The 12,281-nt window shown below is 38.8% G+C and overlaps 1 protein-coding gene across 3 annotated transcripts; it reads left to right on the top strand.

Moving 5' to 3' along the window:
• Positions 1–106: 106 nt before the first annotated feature.
• LOC120516849 (putative deoxyribonuclease TATDN3) lies at positions 107–11,826 on the top strand. Of its 3 annotated transcripts, none has more exons than XM_039738813.1 (10): positions 107–441; positions 2,051–2,083; positions 2,616–2,689; positions 3,882–3,966; positions 5,128–5,190; positions 6,371–6,480; positions 7,168–7,223; positions 7,592–7,704; positions 9,768–9,848; positions 11,576–11,826. In XM_039738813.1, exons 1-10 carry the CDS (start codon positions 388–390, stop codon positions 11,717–11,719), a joined length of 813 nt encoding a protein of 270 aa, XP_039594747.1. In that variant the 5' UTR covers positions 107–387; the 3' UTR covers positions 11,720–11,826. The 3 variants fall into 3 exon arrangements, with proteins under 3 accessions (XP_039594747.1, XP_039594748.1, XP_039594749.1); XM_039738814.1 differs by having other exon boundaries at positions 108–441; positions 9,771–9,848; XM_039738815.1 differs by lacking the exon at positions 2,616–2,689 and having other exon boundaries at positions 108–441.
• The last annotated feature ends 455 nt before the right edge of the window (positions 11,827–12,281 follow it).

The following is a 12,281-nucleotide window of genomic DNA, read 5'->3' on the forward strand; positions in this document are numbered from 1 at the left end:
GCGTGAACACTTTACGGCATGTTAGGCTTTCAATACGCCTGCGCGCGCAAATCTGGTAGGCACGCAGATCGGGTAGCGACAGGACCCATGGGGACGAGAAGGCGGGGACTGGTGGATTGACGTGTGTCACTCGGATGTTGTTCTTTCTCGTTGTACTCACGTGGCCCTCACTTTACACAGTTGTGTATTTTCCCGTTTAAAAAAAGGAAAACATAAAGAAAGAAAGAAAGAAAGAAAGAAAGAAAGAAAGGCCAAGAGAGAACAAAACGCATGTTCGGTCATCTCGTATTCACGACTAAAAAACCTCATGAAATAATTACGTTCTAGTTCTTTCTTAGGAAAATGTAACAAATCCATTTGTTATCTAGCAAAGCCAACTTTCGGACAATGCAAGGATTCATCGACTGCCACTGTCACCTGTCAGCTCCAGAATTTCAACATGTAAGTTTCCTTAAATTCCGTGCTTAATGCATAACCTGCTACTTTAATTAGCAGGCGGTGTTTTACGTGTGGTTGGCGGCCGAACACTAAACCGCTGGTGTGTTGATTAGACGCTGTGGCTTTAAAGTGAATCCGTGGCGTTACAAATCTTTTAAACTTCACGTCACGAGACAAAATATGCTGGCAAGAATTTTTTTAAATAATACAAAAGCCTGGCACGTTTGATTTCGTTTTCGTTCTGAAGCTTTTTTTGCTTTGTAAAACAGAATTGCATCGAGTTGTTTTATGTTTAAATGAAGGTGGCGTGTCGCCTCGTGGTGTCTTCTGTCATAAATCACAGTGAATGTCCGCTGCAGAAGTTGACCAACAGTAAGGCCGTCACTTATAGCTCAGTGTGTCTCATTTGTGTGGATCAGTTTATTTCTGTAGGGAGATGTCAAGCAAAATGACCCCTTTTATTGGCTAACTAAAAAGATTACAATATGCAAGCTTTTGAGGCAACTCAGGCCCCTTCTTCAGGCGAGATATATTTATTTCTGTAAAGCGCCATTCACTTTACTCAGTGCAGTGTAACAAGTTTGCAGATAAAACTAAATTGTAATCACATATTGAGCTCATGAAAGTGCAGGTTAATTTAAAGGCTTGACATGTGTCGTTCGTGTATTGCTGTGAATGGGTTCAAATAATATGGCCATCAGTTAGTGATGCTTCTTCACCATTCGTATGTGCGGGTAGGCCATCACCAGCAACAGGGGTGCCAATAAAAACAGCAAGCCTACAAAGTCGCATCTAGTTCCATCTAGTGCAGCAATGTGGCAAGTCACCTGAAAGTGCCATGTAAAGGGCAGAGGATCTACTGCGTTGGTGTCAGCTACTGGAGATGAACTACAGTCCGACTTAGCAAAACACCGCAAAGACCTAAAACGGACTTCCTTGGCTTTTCTGAGGAGTCGCTAGAGAGTCTTGAGGCTGAGATCTGCAGTCTGGAGTGCCCCTTGCATGGGCAGTACAAGGGTGAGACTGCTACCTCTGCAGCTCCACAAATGCTTCCCCATCTGTCTTGGTGCGCGGACGTTGGTGGAGCATTGGGCTCATGGAGATGGAAAACATGTGGCAGGTTAAATTTTCAGTGACCCCGGTCAGAACCGTCTTAACAGCATCATAAGCCCCCGGGCAAAGCAGAGCACTGGGGATCCTGTTTTGATAGCAAAACAGAAACATACATAGGCATCTGAAAAAACGTGGGCCCCTGTGCTCGTGGGGTCTGCTGGCAACTGCCTAGTGTGCCCATGCGCTAAGACGGCCCTAATCCCGGTGAAGCCGGGCCAGTGTTAAAACTGTGCTGCAAAGAATGAAGCAAATTGTAGAGGTGTTACCAGGCAATGACACAGTTCAGTATGGCTTCCTGACTCGCTGTAACCTGACCTTGCATCTTGACAATTGTCAGCTAAAATGGAATAGTGGGAGAAAAAAAAGTTCTAACGTTGGTTAAATGGGTGATACTCGGCTTTTTCTATCAGAACTATCAGACTTGCACAATAAGTGAAGTCCTTTGTTTAACGTTTTGCTGTGTTTTTAACATTTCTTAATATTTCTTCCCCCATTTCAGGATATTGAAGATGTTTTACAAAGAGCCCAAAAGGTACGTTTTTACATCAACTCCTTAAGTTCTTTCAACTAAAAACATTATAATAAATAACAGACTTAATCAAAAGTGAAGTGTTAGGGTCCAGCTTCTTAAACATAAACCAGTGGGTTGTTGGTTTAATTCCCATTCCTGAACCCCAATTGGTTGGTGATCTACATAATATGAAGGCTGTTTGTCTGCTTCATGTACTGTATGAGTCCATTCATTGTGTCATCTGAAAGGTGAACACGTAGCAAAGTCAGCAGATACAGTAATTGTCCATGTTATTGGCATCTTGTTTAGATGCTGTAATGCATTCAATTTATTATGTTTTTAATGTTGTATTATCCATCAGCATGGCAAAGGGGCTGGCATTTTTACTTTATGACACTCAATTTTTGGATATTAGTATTGGACTCCAATTTCCTCTTTTAATCTTAGAACCGTCTAGACCTTGCCTTGGATAATCGATTAATGTTCAGTCATTGATGTGGGGGACAGTGAAGTACATTTACTGTTTTTAATAATCAGTGTGTTTTTGATGCAGGGAGGAATATTAGCTTTGCTTGCTGTTGCAGAGCATGCTGGAGAATTTGAAAGGATAATAGAGCTTTCAAAAAGGTACTTAACTTTTATATCTCTGCATAGACAGTGGGAGTAGTAGTAGTCCTATTGTCACAAGAGTACAATGACATTTCTACTTGCATGTCCTACTAACCTAAAACACATCACCAATCTCCAGCACCATGATAAACACGCATAAATTAAATGAAAGAACTTCATTTTATTTAATAGAAGACACAAAGCAGCATACCTGATATATACCATACTCCCTTTTCTGTGGCGTATTTCCTTTTTATACTGTACACACACATACTGCATATACACTATATAGATACCCTAGACCAGCTGGTGCAGTATATGATAAGCTGTGGGCGGCCTGTTGGTCTAAAGATTAAATCTAAGCTTAGAGACGTCATCTAATTGAAATGAATTCAACAAAGAGGTTTTATTATAGTAGTAGAACTGTAGTCTATAATACATACATCTTTAACAAGCATAAATACCTTTAGAAATACCTTGTTAACATTCATATGTCTTCAGAATTATTTTTAAAACTGAAATCACTTAGTTGATAAGTATTTATGTAATGTGTACATTAACCACATCCTGTTTAATTTTTTTCAATATCTGCACTAAATATTTTCATTTTTATTTAACTCCTTACAGTCACACTTAGTGTAAAATGTATCTGGGGTCCACCTTAACATTCTCTGTAGGACTGGGTCAGTAATCACTGGCGTATTTGTATTGTTTTCTAGTGCATTACACAAAGGAGTGTCAGTCTAGTGCAGAGAGACTCTTCGATATCCAGCCAATGTACCATTTATTGTGTAATGTCCGTGTGTATCCTGTGTTGTGTGGGTTTCTTTCTAGAACACACAAGCCTACTGTTAGCTGGACTGATCCACCATTAGTGTTCTTACACAGGGCAGTGTGTGGTGTTTGCCAGAGCGGCTTCTTGCCTTCATTCCTCCGTTTTCTTGTGTTTCTGTATTAAGTACTCGGGTTCAGAAAACAGATGGATGACTGAGACGTTTATAGGATCATCAGTCTGACTACAGAAGAGTCAGTCAGTTTACTACCTCAGTTTCAGTGAGATCTGTGTGGTCAAAACCAGCGTCAAATTACTTCTCTAAATTTGTCATTAACTAGACGGATATTTTTGCTAACATGCTAAACTATTGCTAATGAAAATTAATACATTGAACTTATTTTGTCCAGTAAACATCACCTATTGTGATATTTGCAGATTTCCTGGTTTTGTCCTGCCCTGCTTAGGGGTTCATCCAGTTCAGGGTGTCTTACCTGAAGATCAAAGAAGTGCCACACTCGAGGTAATGTAAATGGCTATGCAGATAAGTATAGCTGATGTTAGGTTTTACCACTCTGAGTGTTTATTTGAAAAGATCATTTTTACTGTTTATGAGATACAATCGTTAACACATCACTTCCTACAAATTGCTTACGTTGTGAAATCTGCCACATGTTCATATTGTGATGATCTGTACTGTAGATCCCGATCTACTGTTGAGAATTGTTACGCATTAACCAGAACTGGGACCCTCGCTTCTGTTTGTTTTAATTAAGTCTGGTTACCTTCTGGACTTCAGTTATTATTTGGTTATTTTTCTTTGTTAAAGTTCTTGTTTATGCTCGTTTGTTATTTTCATTGAATGTGTTCTCAAACTCAGTTAGGTTGCTGTTGTTGTGTATGTTTATTCTGATATGATCTTTGTAAACTGCATGTTAAACCTCAGTATGGAGGGCCTTCTAATGCTGCAGCTGGGGACCACCCTCACACTTTATAATGGGCCAAGAAGCATCCGTGCTTTTCAGAGGCATTAGTGGTGTTGAGCTGTTAATTGGCGCATTGTTAATTCCTTGGATGTTTTTTTTTAATTCTGTCTCTCTTTCCTGATTTTATCTTTGGATTACTTTGTTCTCACTCGGTGTGCCTTTTTGTCAACTTTTTAAACATTCTTGTTGTGTGTGTGTGTTTGTTTTCTTTTAATATTTTGTTAATATATCCTGTTATTTTTGTGATTTTTGGTGTATTGGGGGGTTCCCTCTGACAAATTTCTGAGTGAAACACATTTGGTGTCCTTTGGTCTGTGCAGGCCCCATAGACTGAGGCTACGCTTACTTTTGACTGTTTGAGGCCTACCACGTGTTTCTAGGCCTCACTGGTGTGTTTGTTTTAATTAAGTGAGCCTGATTTTGTGTTTTGTGAACAGTGAGAAGAGTTTTGTGTGTTTGTATTTAAAACATCCATAAAACTTGAGGACTAGTGATACACAATTTTGTGTTGTACTGATGCATGGCATACAGTAAAATACTCTGTACAAAGCTAATATTGCTTTAATTTTAAGTATAGTAAAACAAATTATTGCATTTTTTTACATGAAACATTTAATATTTCTGTAATTTTTACTAAAGTAAGAAGTGTAGTTCATGATGTTACACTGACAGTTGTGTCATCCTGTTTTTCTTATCAGGACCTGGATGCTGCAAGTCCCCTTATACAGAAATATGCAGATCATTTGGTAGCCATTGGGGAGGTAAGATTTCTATTAAAGTGTATAACATTTTAGACAGATCACACCCAGAATGATGTTTTGATCAATCAATCAATCAACATTTATTTATATAGCACATATTCATACAAAAAAAATGTAGCTCAAAGTGCTTTACAAAATGAATAGAAAAATAGAAGACACAATAAAAAATAAACATAAGTCAACATTAATTAACATAGAATAAGAGTAAGGTCCGATGGCCAGGGTGGACAGAAAAACAAAAAACTCCAAAGGCTGGAGAAAAAATAAAATCTGTAGGGATTCCAGACCAAGAGACTGCCCAGTCCCCTCTGGGCAATCTACCTAACATAAATCAAACAGTCCTCTCTGTATTTAGGGTTTTCATGGAAGGACCTGATGATGATGGTCACGTAGACTTCTGGCTTTCAGTCCATCAATGTTGGTGCATCATGATGCTTTGAGTAGGTGGTGGTGGCGCAACATTGATTGATGTTGTTCTAGTTAATGATTGTGGGTGATTATGATGGTCACTCACTCATAACTGGAACTCTTTTAGCTGAAGAATCGCATCTAGAGACACCGCATAACATGTCCTAATATGTTAAAGTTCAAAAGTATTAACATATGTGTAGTTTACAGTGAAACCGCTACTTGCAAATTCCTACATCTGAGCAAAATGTTATCACATCTCTACTCTTTGGTACTGTGATCAACAAGCACAGATTGTCTGGCCTTTTTTGTGAGTTTTGTTATTAGGAATTTTTTTCTATGAATTTTGGGGAAAAGTTGTCTTTTCTTATAAGGCCTTTCTTAAAAATCTAGTTGAAAAAATATTAAAGAATACTGTAAGAAATAAAATAATATCTTTTAACATAATAGAAGAGCAGTGCTACAGGAATCACTGAAAACCTGTCCTTGTTATATGTTACCACAGCATAAAATGGGACTTACAGAAAAGCTCATACCTGGACACATTTTATCAAGTTGTGAGACACACTGTTGTTCCAACATAGATATTAACAGTGCATGATGTGCTTAACACTCATTTAACTTCACAATAACCTGGCATCTGCAGTCACTGATTACTGTTCTGTAAATATGTATGCGGGGGCACTTTAGTGCCAAGAACATCAATGTGAATTTGCCATTGCCGGTGTCTCAGGGTTTCTTATTGATTCTACAATACATTTTTTTTTAATAGGTGGGACTGGATTTCACTCCTCGATTTGCTGGCACTGATTCCCAAAAAGATGCACAGCGGCAGGTTTTGATTCGTCAGATTGAGATTGCTAAATGCTACGACTTACCTTTGTAAGGCTGATTTTTCTCAAATCAAGTCAAGTTTAAATTGATTGTCATGTGTCCTCAGTACAATGAAATGCTGACCTGGAGAACAGTGACTAGGATACAATGGCGGAACAACATGCACACAGTTTACATAGCATGCAACACATAAATGCATGTATATACTCAATCCTTTTTATAATGTACAGTGCATCCAGAAAGTATTCACAGCGCTTCATCACTTTCTCCACATTTTGTTATGTTACAGCCTTTTCCAAAATGGATTAAATTCATTTTTTTCCTCAGACTTCTACACACAACACCCCATAATGACAAAGTGAAAAAAGTTTAATTGAGATTTTTGCAAATTTATTAAAAATAAAAAAATTGAGAAAGCACATGTCCATAAGTATTCACAGCCTTTGCTCAATACTTTGTCGATGCACCTTTGGCAGCAATTCCAGCCTCAAGTCTTTTTGAATATGATGCCACAAGCTTGGCACACCTATCCTTGGCCAGTTTCGCCCATTCCTCTTTGCAGCACCTCTCAAGCTCCATCAGGTTAGATGGGAAGTGTTAACACTGCATTAACACCACTGAAACCTGTAATCCTGTTCACGTGCATTGCAAGGCATTGGCTTTCAGTTTTGTAACTATTGTATGTGTTAATTAGCCAGCCTACCTCTTTTTGTTCACAAAGGATTTGTCTTTCAGAAATGTGCATTCAAGATCTGCTGGGAGGCCCACTATACATCTTTTAAAGGAGAAAGGTACTTTTGTTTCTTGTGTTGTAGTTTATAAAATGGTAAGCAAATTTTAAACTTGTGACACCAACACGTTGCCTTTTAGCAGCATTTTTTATTTTTTTGTTTGTGTTCCATTTTGACCAGTTAGCCTGGCTAAAATATTTAGGCTCAAGTAAGTATGTGCTATTCGCCTGAATTAAATATGTTGCACAAAGATACTGTCATTCAAATATTTTTAGGAAGAGGACAGAAAGAGGACATTAAGTTACGTTGCACTGCTGCAGTAAAATACCAATAGGCTTTACATAATACATTAATCTTATAATAAAAGAAAAAACACTCAGATTGATGTTAATATCCTCAATTTAACGTATTGCTTGTGTGCTTTTCAGGTGCAGAGAAAGTTTTGCTGCATGCTTTTGATGGGAAGCCTTCTGTGGCTCTGGAAGGAGTGAAAGCTGGCTACTACTTCTCTATCCCGCCTTCAATTATTAGAAGTGAACAGGTAAACAGCAGATTTAGGTAAAGAGAGAGAGAAAGAGTTTAGGAGCACGCACTGATACAGCGCATTGCCGCACCCACCACATGACAAACCAACTCAGGATCCAGATTAGGACCTGCGTGCAGCCATGCAATGGGTGACACGTCAGCACCACACTAGTTCAGATGGAATGGAACAGCGTGAGGTTTTTTTATGGTGGCTGAAGTGGCCGACATGCAGGGCTGGATGCAGATTAACATCATACCCAGGACGAAGCAATTGCAGGTTAAGGGCCTTGCTCAAGGGCCCAATGGAGTAGAGTCACTTTTGGCGTTTACGGGAAAGGGTGCTTAAAATTTTCTTAACCGTACGTAGTACAATAAAGGGTTGCAGTTAGCAAAGCTGTCCATACAGGTAACTTTGAAAATGTAATTGCAGTGAGGGCACCACTCTGCAGGGGTACCACTTAATCACAGGGCTCATTCATGGATATACTTTCATTATTCACTCTTTCTAAACCAGATTAGACAGGCAAAATAAACCAAAACATGTGATGTGGGAGAGGTACAGTTTTTCTGACAAGAGACACTCAGGAATTGGTAAAGTTCAGCTTGATTCAGTTTTTCCTTTTTGAGCATACTTCCACTTGTGAGACAGCACACTATATATAGTTTGACACCCGTGCTTTAGGCGAACTACACGCTCACTCAGGAGGCAAAAAGGGGATGGGGGGTGGGATGGCTTTTTTTCCATCCATCCATTATCCAACCCGCTATATCCTAACTACAGGGTCACGGGGGGTCTGCTGGAGCTAATCCCAGCAAACACAGGGTGCAAGGCAGTAAACAAACCACGGGCAGGGCGCCAGCCCACCGCAGGCACGCTATACAGTAATTACAAAAAATAATATGAATAAAAAAGTTCAGCATAAATACAAAACATATTATTAAAACTAAAGCAATCCTGCACAATGCAATATACACTCACTGAGCAAAGTCTTAGGAACATTATAGGAATACTGGGTAGGGCCTCCCTGTGCTGTCCAAACAGCCTCAGTTCTTTGTGGCATGAACTCTACACAATGTTGGAAACATCTGGGCCAGGTCTGTGTAAGTGCATCACGCAATCACAGCCAAACCAAAATTCAAGCCTTTTCAGTTAAGAGTACTTAGTGTTGCCTTACAATTCGCAAAATTATCACCCACTAAAAAAATTCTATATTTTTTTTTAAATTCAAACACAAATAATTATCTGAAATCCTGTGGTTTACAGTATGTGAGCCAGTATTCTGACTCAAACATATAGTGTGAAATAAATAGACCTTGACACCAAAAGAGGTTTGGGGCAGCCACCCGTATACTTGATTCAGACTGCAAATTTGAAGTTTTTGGTTGCCCAGAAGTGTACAGGTTGAGTCCACAAAAACAGAACTAACTGTAAAGAGGTGGTTGGGTTTCTTTTATGGCTGGTCGGTGGATGTGATGTCATCTGGTGCAGAAACCGGAAGTGATATTCTTGGGACAGGAGCCAGAAGTGACATCATTGGAATCTGGCAGTGTTTCCCATGTCTGGTCTGCAGAGATAAAAGAGAAAGGTTTACTACACCCTGCCACTCCCTTGCCTGGCTTGGAATTACCTTCTTGTGGTCCTTTTAGCTGCCTCCCATGCGCACGTGTGTGACAATAGTATATATTAAAGGAATTGGTTGAATTATAAACATCACTGGTATTCGTTATAAATACTTTGCACAAACAGCAAACACATTTTCCCCGTGTGTGCATGGGTGTTCCTCTGAGTAATTCAGTTTTCTTCCCACCTCACCAAAGCTGAGACTTTCACGATGATCGTCAACTCTAAATTAACTCCTGCCCAAGTGCGTGTGTGGATTATGTGCAAGTCAGCCTTGTGGTAGAGTGGTGCCCTTTCCAGGGCCAGTTCCTGCCTTTCGTCTGGTAGGCTACAACTCCCCTGCAACCCCTCCTAGCCTTGAATTGGGTGAAATGGTTTTAAAAATGTTATTCAGTCTAAGCATATTTAATCATTCTAAGTAACCATGTATTATAATTACTTTGTTCCTGTTTTCCAAGAAGCAAAAACTAGTCAAACAACTGCCATTGGAGTCCTTGTGCCTTGAAACAGATTCACCAGCACTTGGTCCCGAAAAACAGGTACCATTCATTGCATATTAATAATGATTAATGTCTTAAAATTGCCAGCTGTTATGGAATGCATGTTAATACCAACTTTCATTTTTAGATTTGTTTTCTTATATTGGTTAACTGCCGTGTGCGGTTAATCCTTGAATGAGAGGCATTAGTTCTGTGCCCTCTAATTTTGTAACTGCCTGTGTTTGTTACTGCAATCCAGAAGACATGCCCTTCTGAGTATTATCAAACCTACTGCCTTCTTTATCCCTGGCACTGCTTTGCCAGGTTGGTCTCCTGTCTGGCTAGTAACAACAGACAAAAATTATATTGATTTGTATTACTTAATGTCAACAGTGTATTTTTAAAAACTTCCTTTTTAAACCCAAGAATATGTTTTTAGTTGAGGCAGTAGCATTTCACCATATATACCTAATATAAAAGCCACTCTCTTACGGGGATGCAGATGTACAATTTAAACAGATTGTTATTTTCATTGGAATTGTTACATATGCATAATAGAACTATTTTACATTACAACTAGTAGTTAACCATAGTAAAAAAAATAGTACAATGTAGTAATTCGGAAGTAAATTATGTTTTATGTTGCATTTGAGTTTTTTGTTGCGTAACATTATTTTGTTCTGTTTGGCTTTGAAATTAACACACAAAAACTTTTTAGTTTAGAACTTCAGTAAAAAAAAAAAAATTTAATTACATTTTTGTCAATATCGCATTGAATTTTGATTCCGTGTTTGGACTTTCATCGTGACAACACAACGTATAACTGCCCATGAAAGAATTTTGTTTCTTTCTCTCTAATAAATAAACCAAATTTTTCAAATGTTTCTCTCTGGGATTTCTTAATTGTCTTTGCAAAATCTATTCTAGCGGGAAACGGTTCACGTTTTAATATGAATGGCATATCACGATCTCCTTTGTTGTCTAATGATATCCCCTGAAGATGTATTACATTACCTTTCTTGGATACATTCTCCTTTCAACAGTAATTCAGGTGGTGGAATACAGGATGGTGTTAACGTTTGTAGATATTCTTCATGATATTGTACGTTGATGTTTTCATCTTCCACACCATCACCACCAACTGTTTCAGCAGAGTCTATTGATATGCATAGTACCAATTTGCTGTGCAACCAATCAACAATTTTTGCGTTGATTCTTTTGACTTCATCGTTTCTTGCTGCTAGGATTGCCTGTGTACTCATTTCTTCTGTTGATATCACTTCGGGATGAAATTCATCAATGAGATTTGGACATAATACGTCTTCTTTAATTGGGAACTTAAAGTGAGGAAAACGTTAAAATTTATAAGATCTGATAGAGCATGAACTGTGTCTGTCAAAAGCATTCACACGAATGAGAGGTGAGAGGACCACGAGCGTGTTGGAATATGGTTGAGAGTAGGGTGGGACTTGAAACAATCTCATGTCCAAAGTCTCATCTCATAGGACTTGAAAAAATCTCTTCGAAAAAGTCTTGTCTCAAATTTTTTTTAAATAATGCTGCTGCTTGTGCCATACTGCTTGATCTGCATGTTGCGAAGCGAATCAAACATTTAAAAGCCTGTACAGCAGCTGTCCTTTTGTCTCCCTTCCTTGTCTCATGGGATGTTAAAATGTCTCGGAGAAAATCACGTCTTGACCCAAGATTTTTTTATTATAATAGAGAGATATGTGTGTGTGTGTGTGTATGTATATATAAATTTTTTATTATTTTTATTTTTTTTTTAGGTACGGAATGAGCCACACAACATTGCTATCTCTGCAAAATATATTGCAGATGTAAAAGGGGTATCGCTGGAAAAAGTGATGGAAGTGACAACACAGAATGCATTAAAACTTTTCCCAAAGATTCAAAAACGTATACATCTATAAATGAAAAGCCATTGGTTTAGGTCTAGGACACTCTTGACATGAAAACTCTGTGCAGATCCTGTAAATATATTGGAAAATTAAATAAATACATTTATGCTGTGACCCTGCCCTGGCCTCTGTGTTGTCTATTATTTAACTCAAATATCAATGATAAACTAAAATCACAATAATGCAGTGATTACCTGGACTGCTTCACATAATTGATGTTCTGGGTCCAGGCACCACTAAGTCAGCAGACAGGCTTCTTCTCCTCAGGTCACTGTTGGTGATCAGGCCCATGATGGTGCTGTCCTCAACAGATTGCTTTGATAGAACTGGAGCTCTGTCTGGCCAGTTGTGTGTCAGTTGTCTTAGTTATCTTGGAAAACAGTCCAATGTTAGGTCATCATCCAAACTTCTTGTATGACCTGAATCCTAGTGTCGGGGAGCTTCCTATTTTGGACCTTCCTGCTGCCCCAAAACCACCGTCTTTACAAGCCTCAGGGCTCCTCAAGGTTTAACTCTTGCTCAATGGCACTGGCGTCCTATAGGGATCTTCAGTAGCTTTTGCCCACCGATCTTC

This window comes from Polypterus senegalus, chromosome 16 (assembly GCF_016835505.1).
Source record: "Polypterus senegalus isolate Bchr_013 chromosome 16, ASM1683550v1, whole genome shotgun sequence".
Classification (NCBI taxonomy): Eukaryota; Metazoa; Chordata; class Cladistia; order Polypteriformes; family Polypteridae; genus Polypterus; species Polypterus senegalus.

What these genes read in the sequence shown, in the direction of transcription:
- LOC120516849 (XM_039738813.1), top strand. Translation starts at nt 388, where the DNA reads ATGCAAGGATTCATCGACTGCCACTGTCACCTGTCAGCTCCAGAATTT. An exon ending in CAGCTCCAGAATTTCAACAT is followed by an intron (nt 442 to 2,050) that starts GTAAGTTTCCTT and finishes CCCCCATTTCAG; the next exon opens with GATATTGAAGATGTTTTACA. An exon ending in ATTTGGTAGCCATTGGGGAG is followed by an intron (nt 5,191 to 6,370) that starts GTAAGATTTCTA and finishes TTTTTTTAATAG; the next exon opens with GTGGGACTGGATTTCACTCC.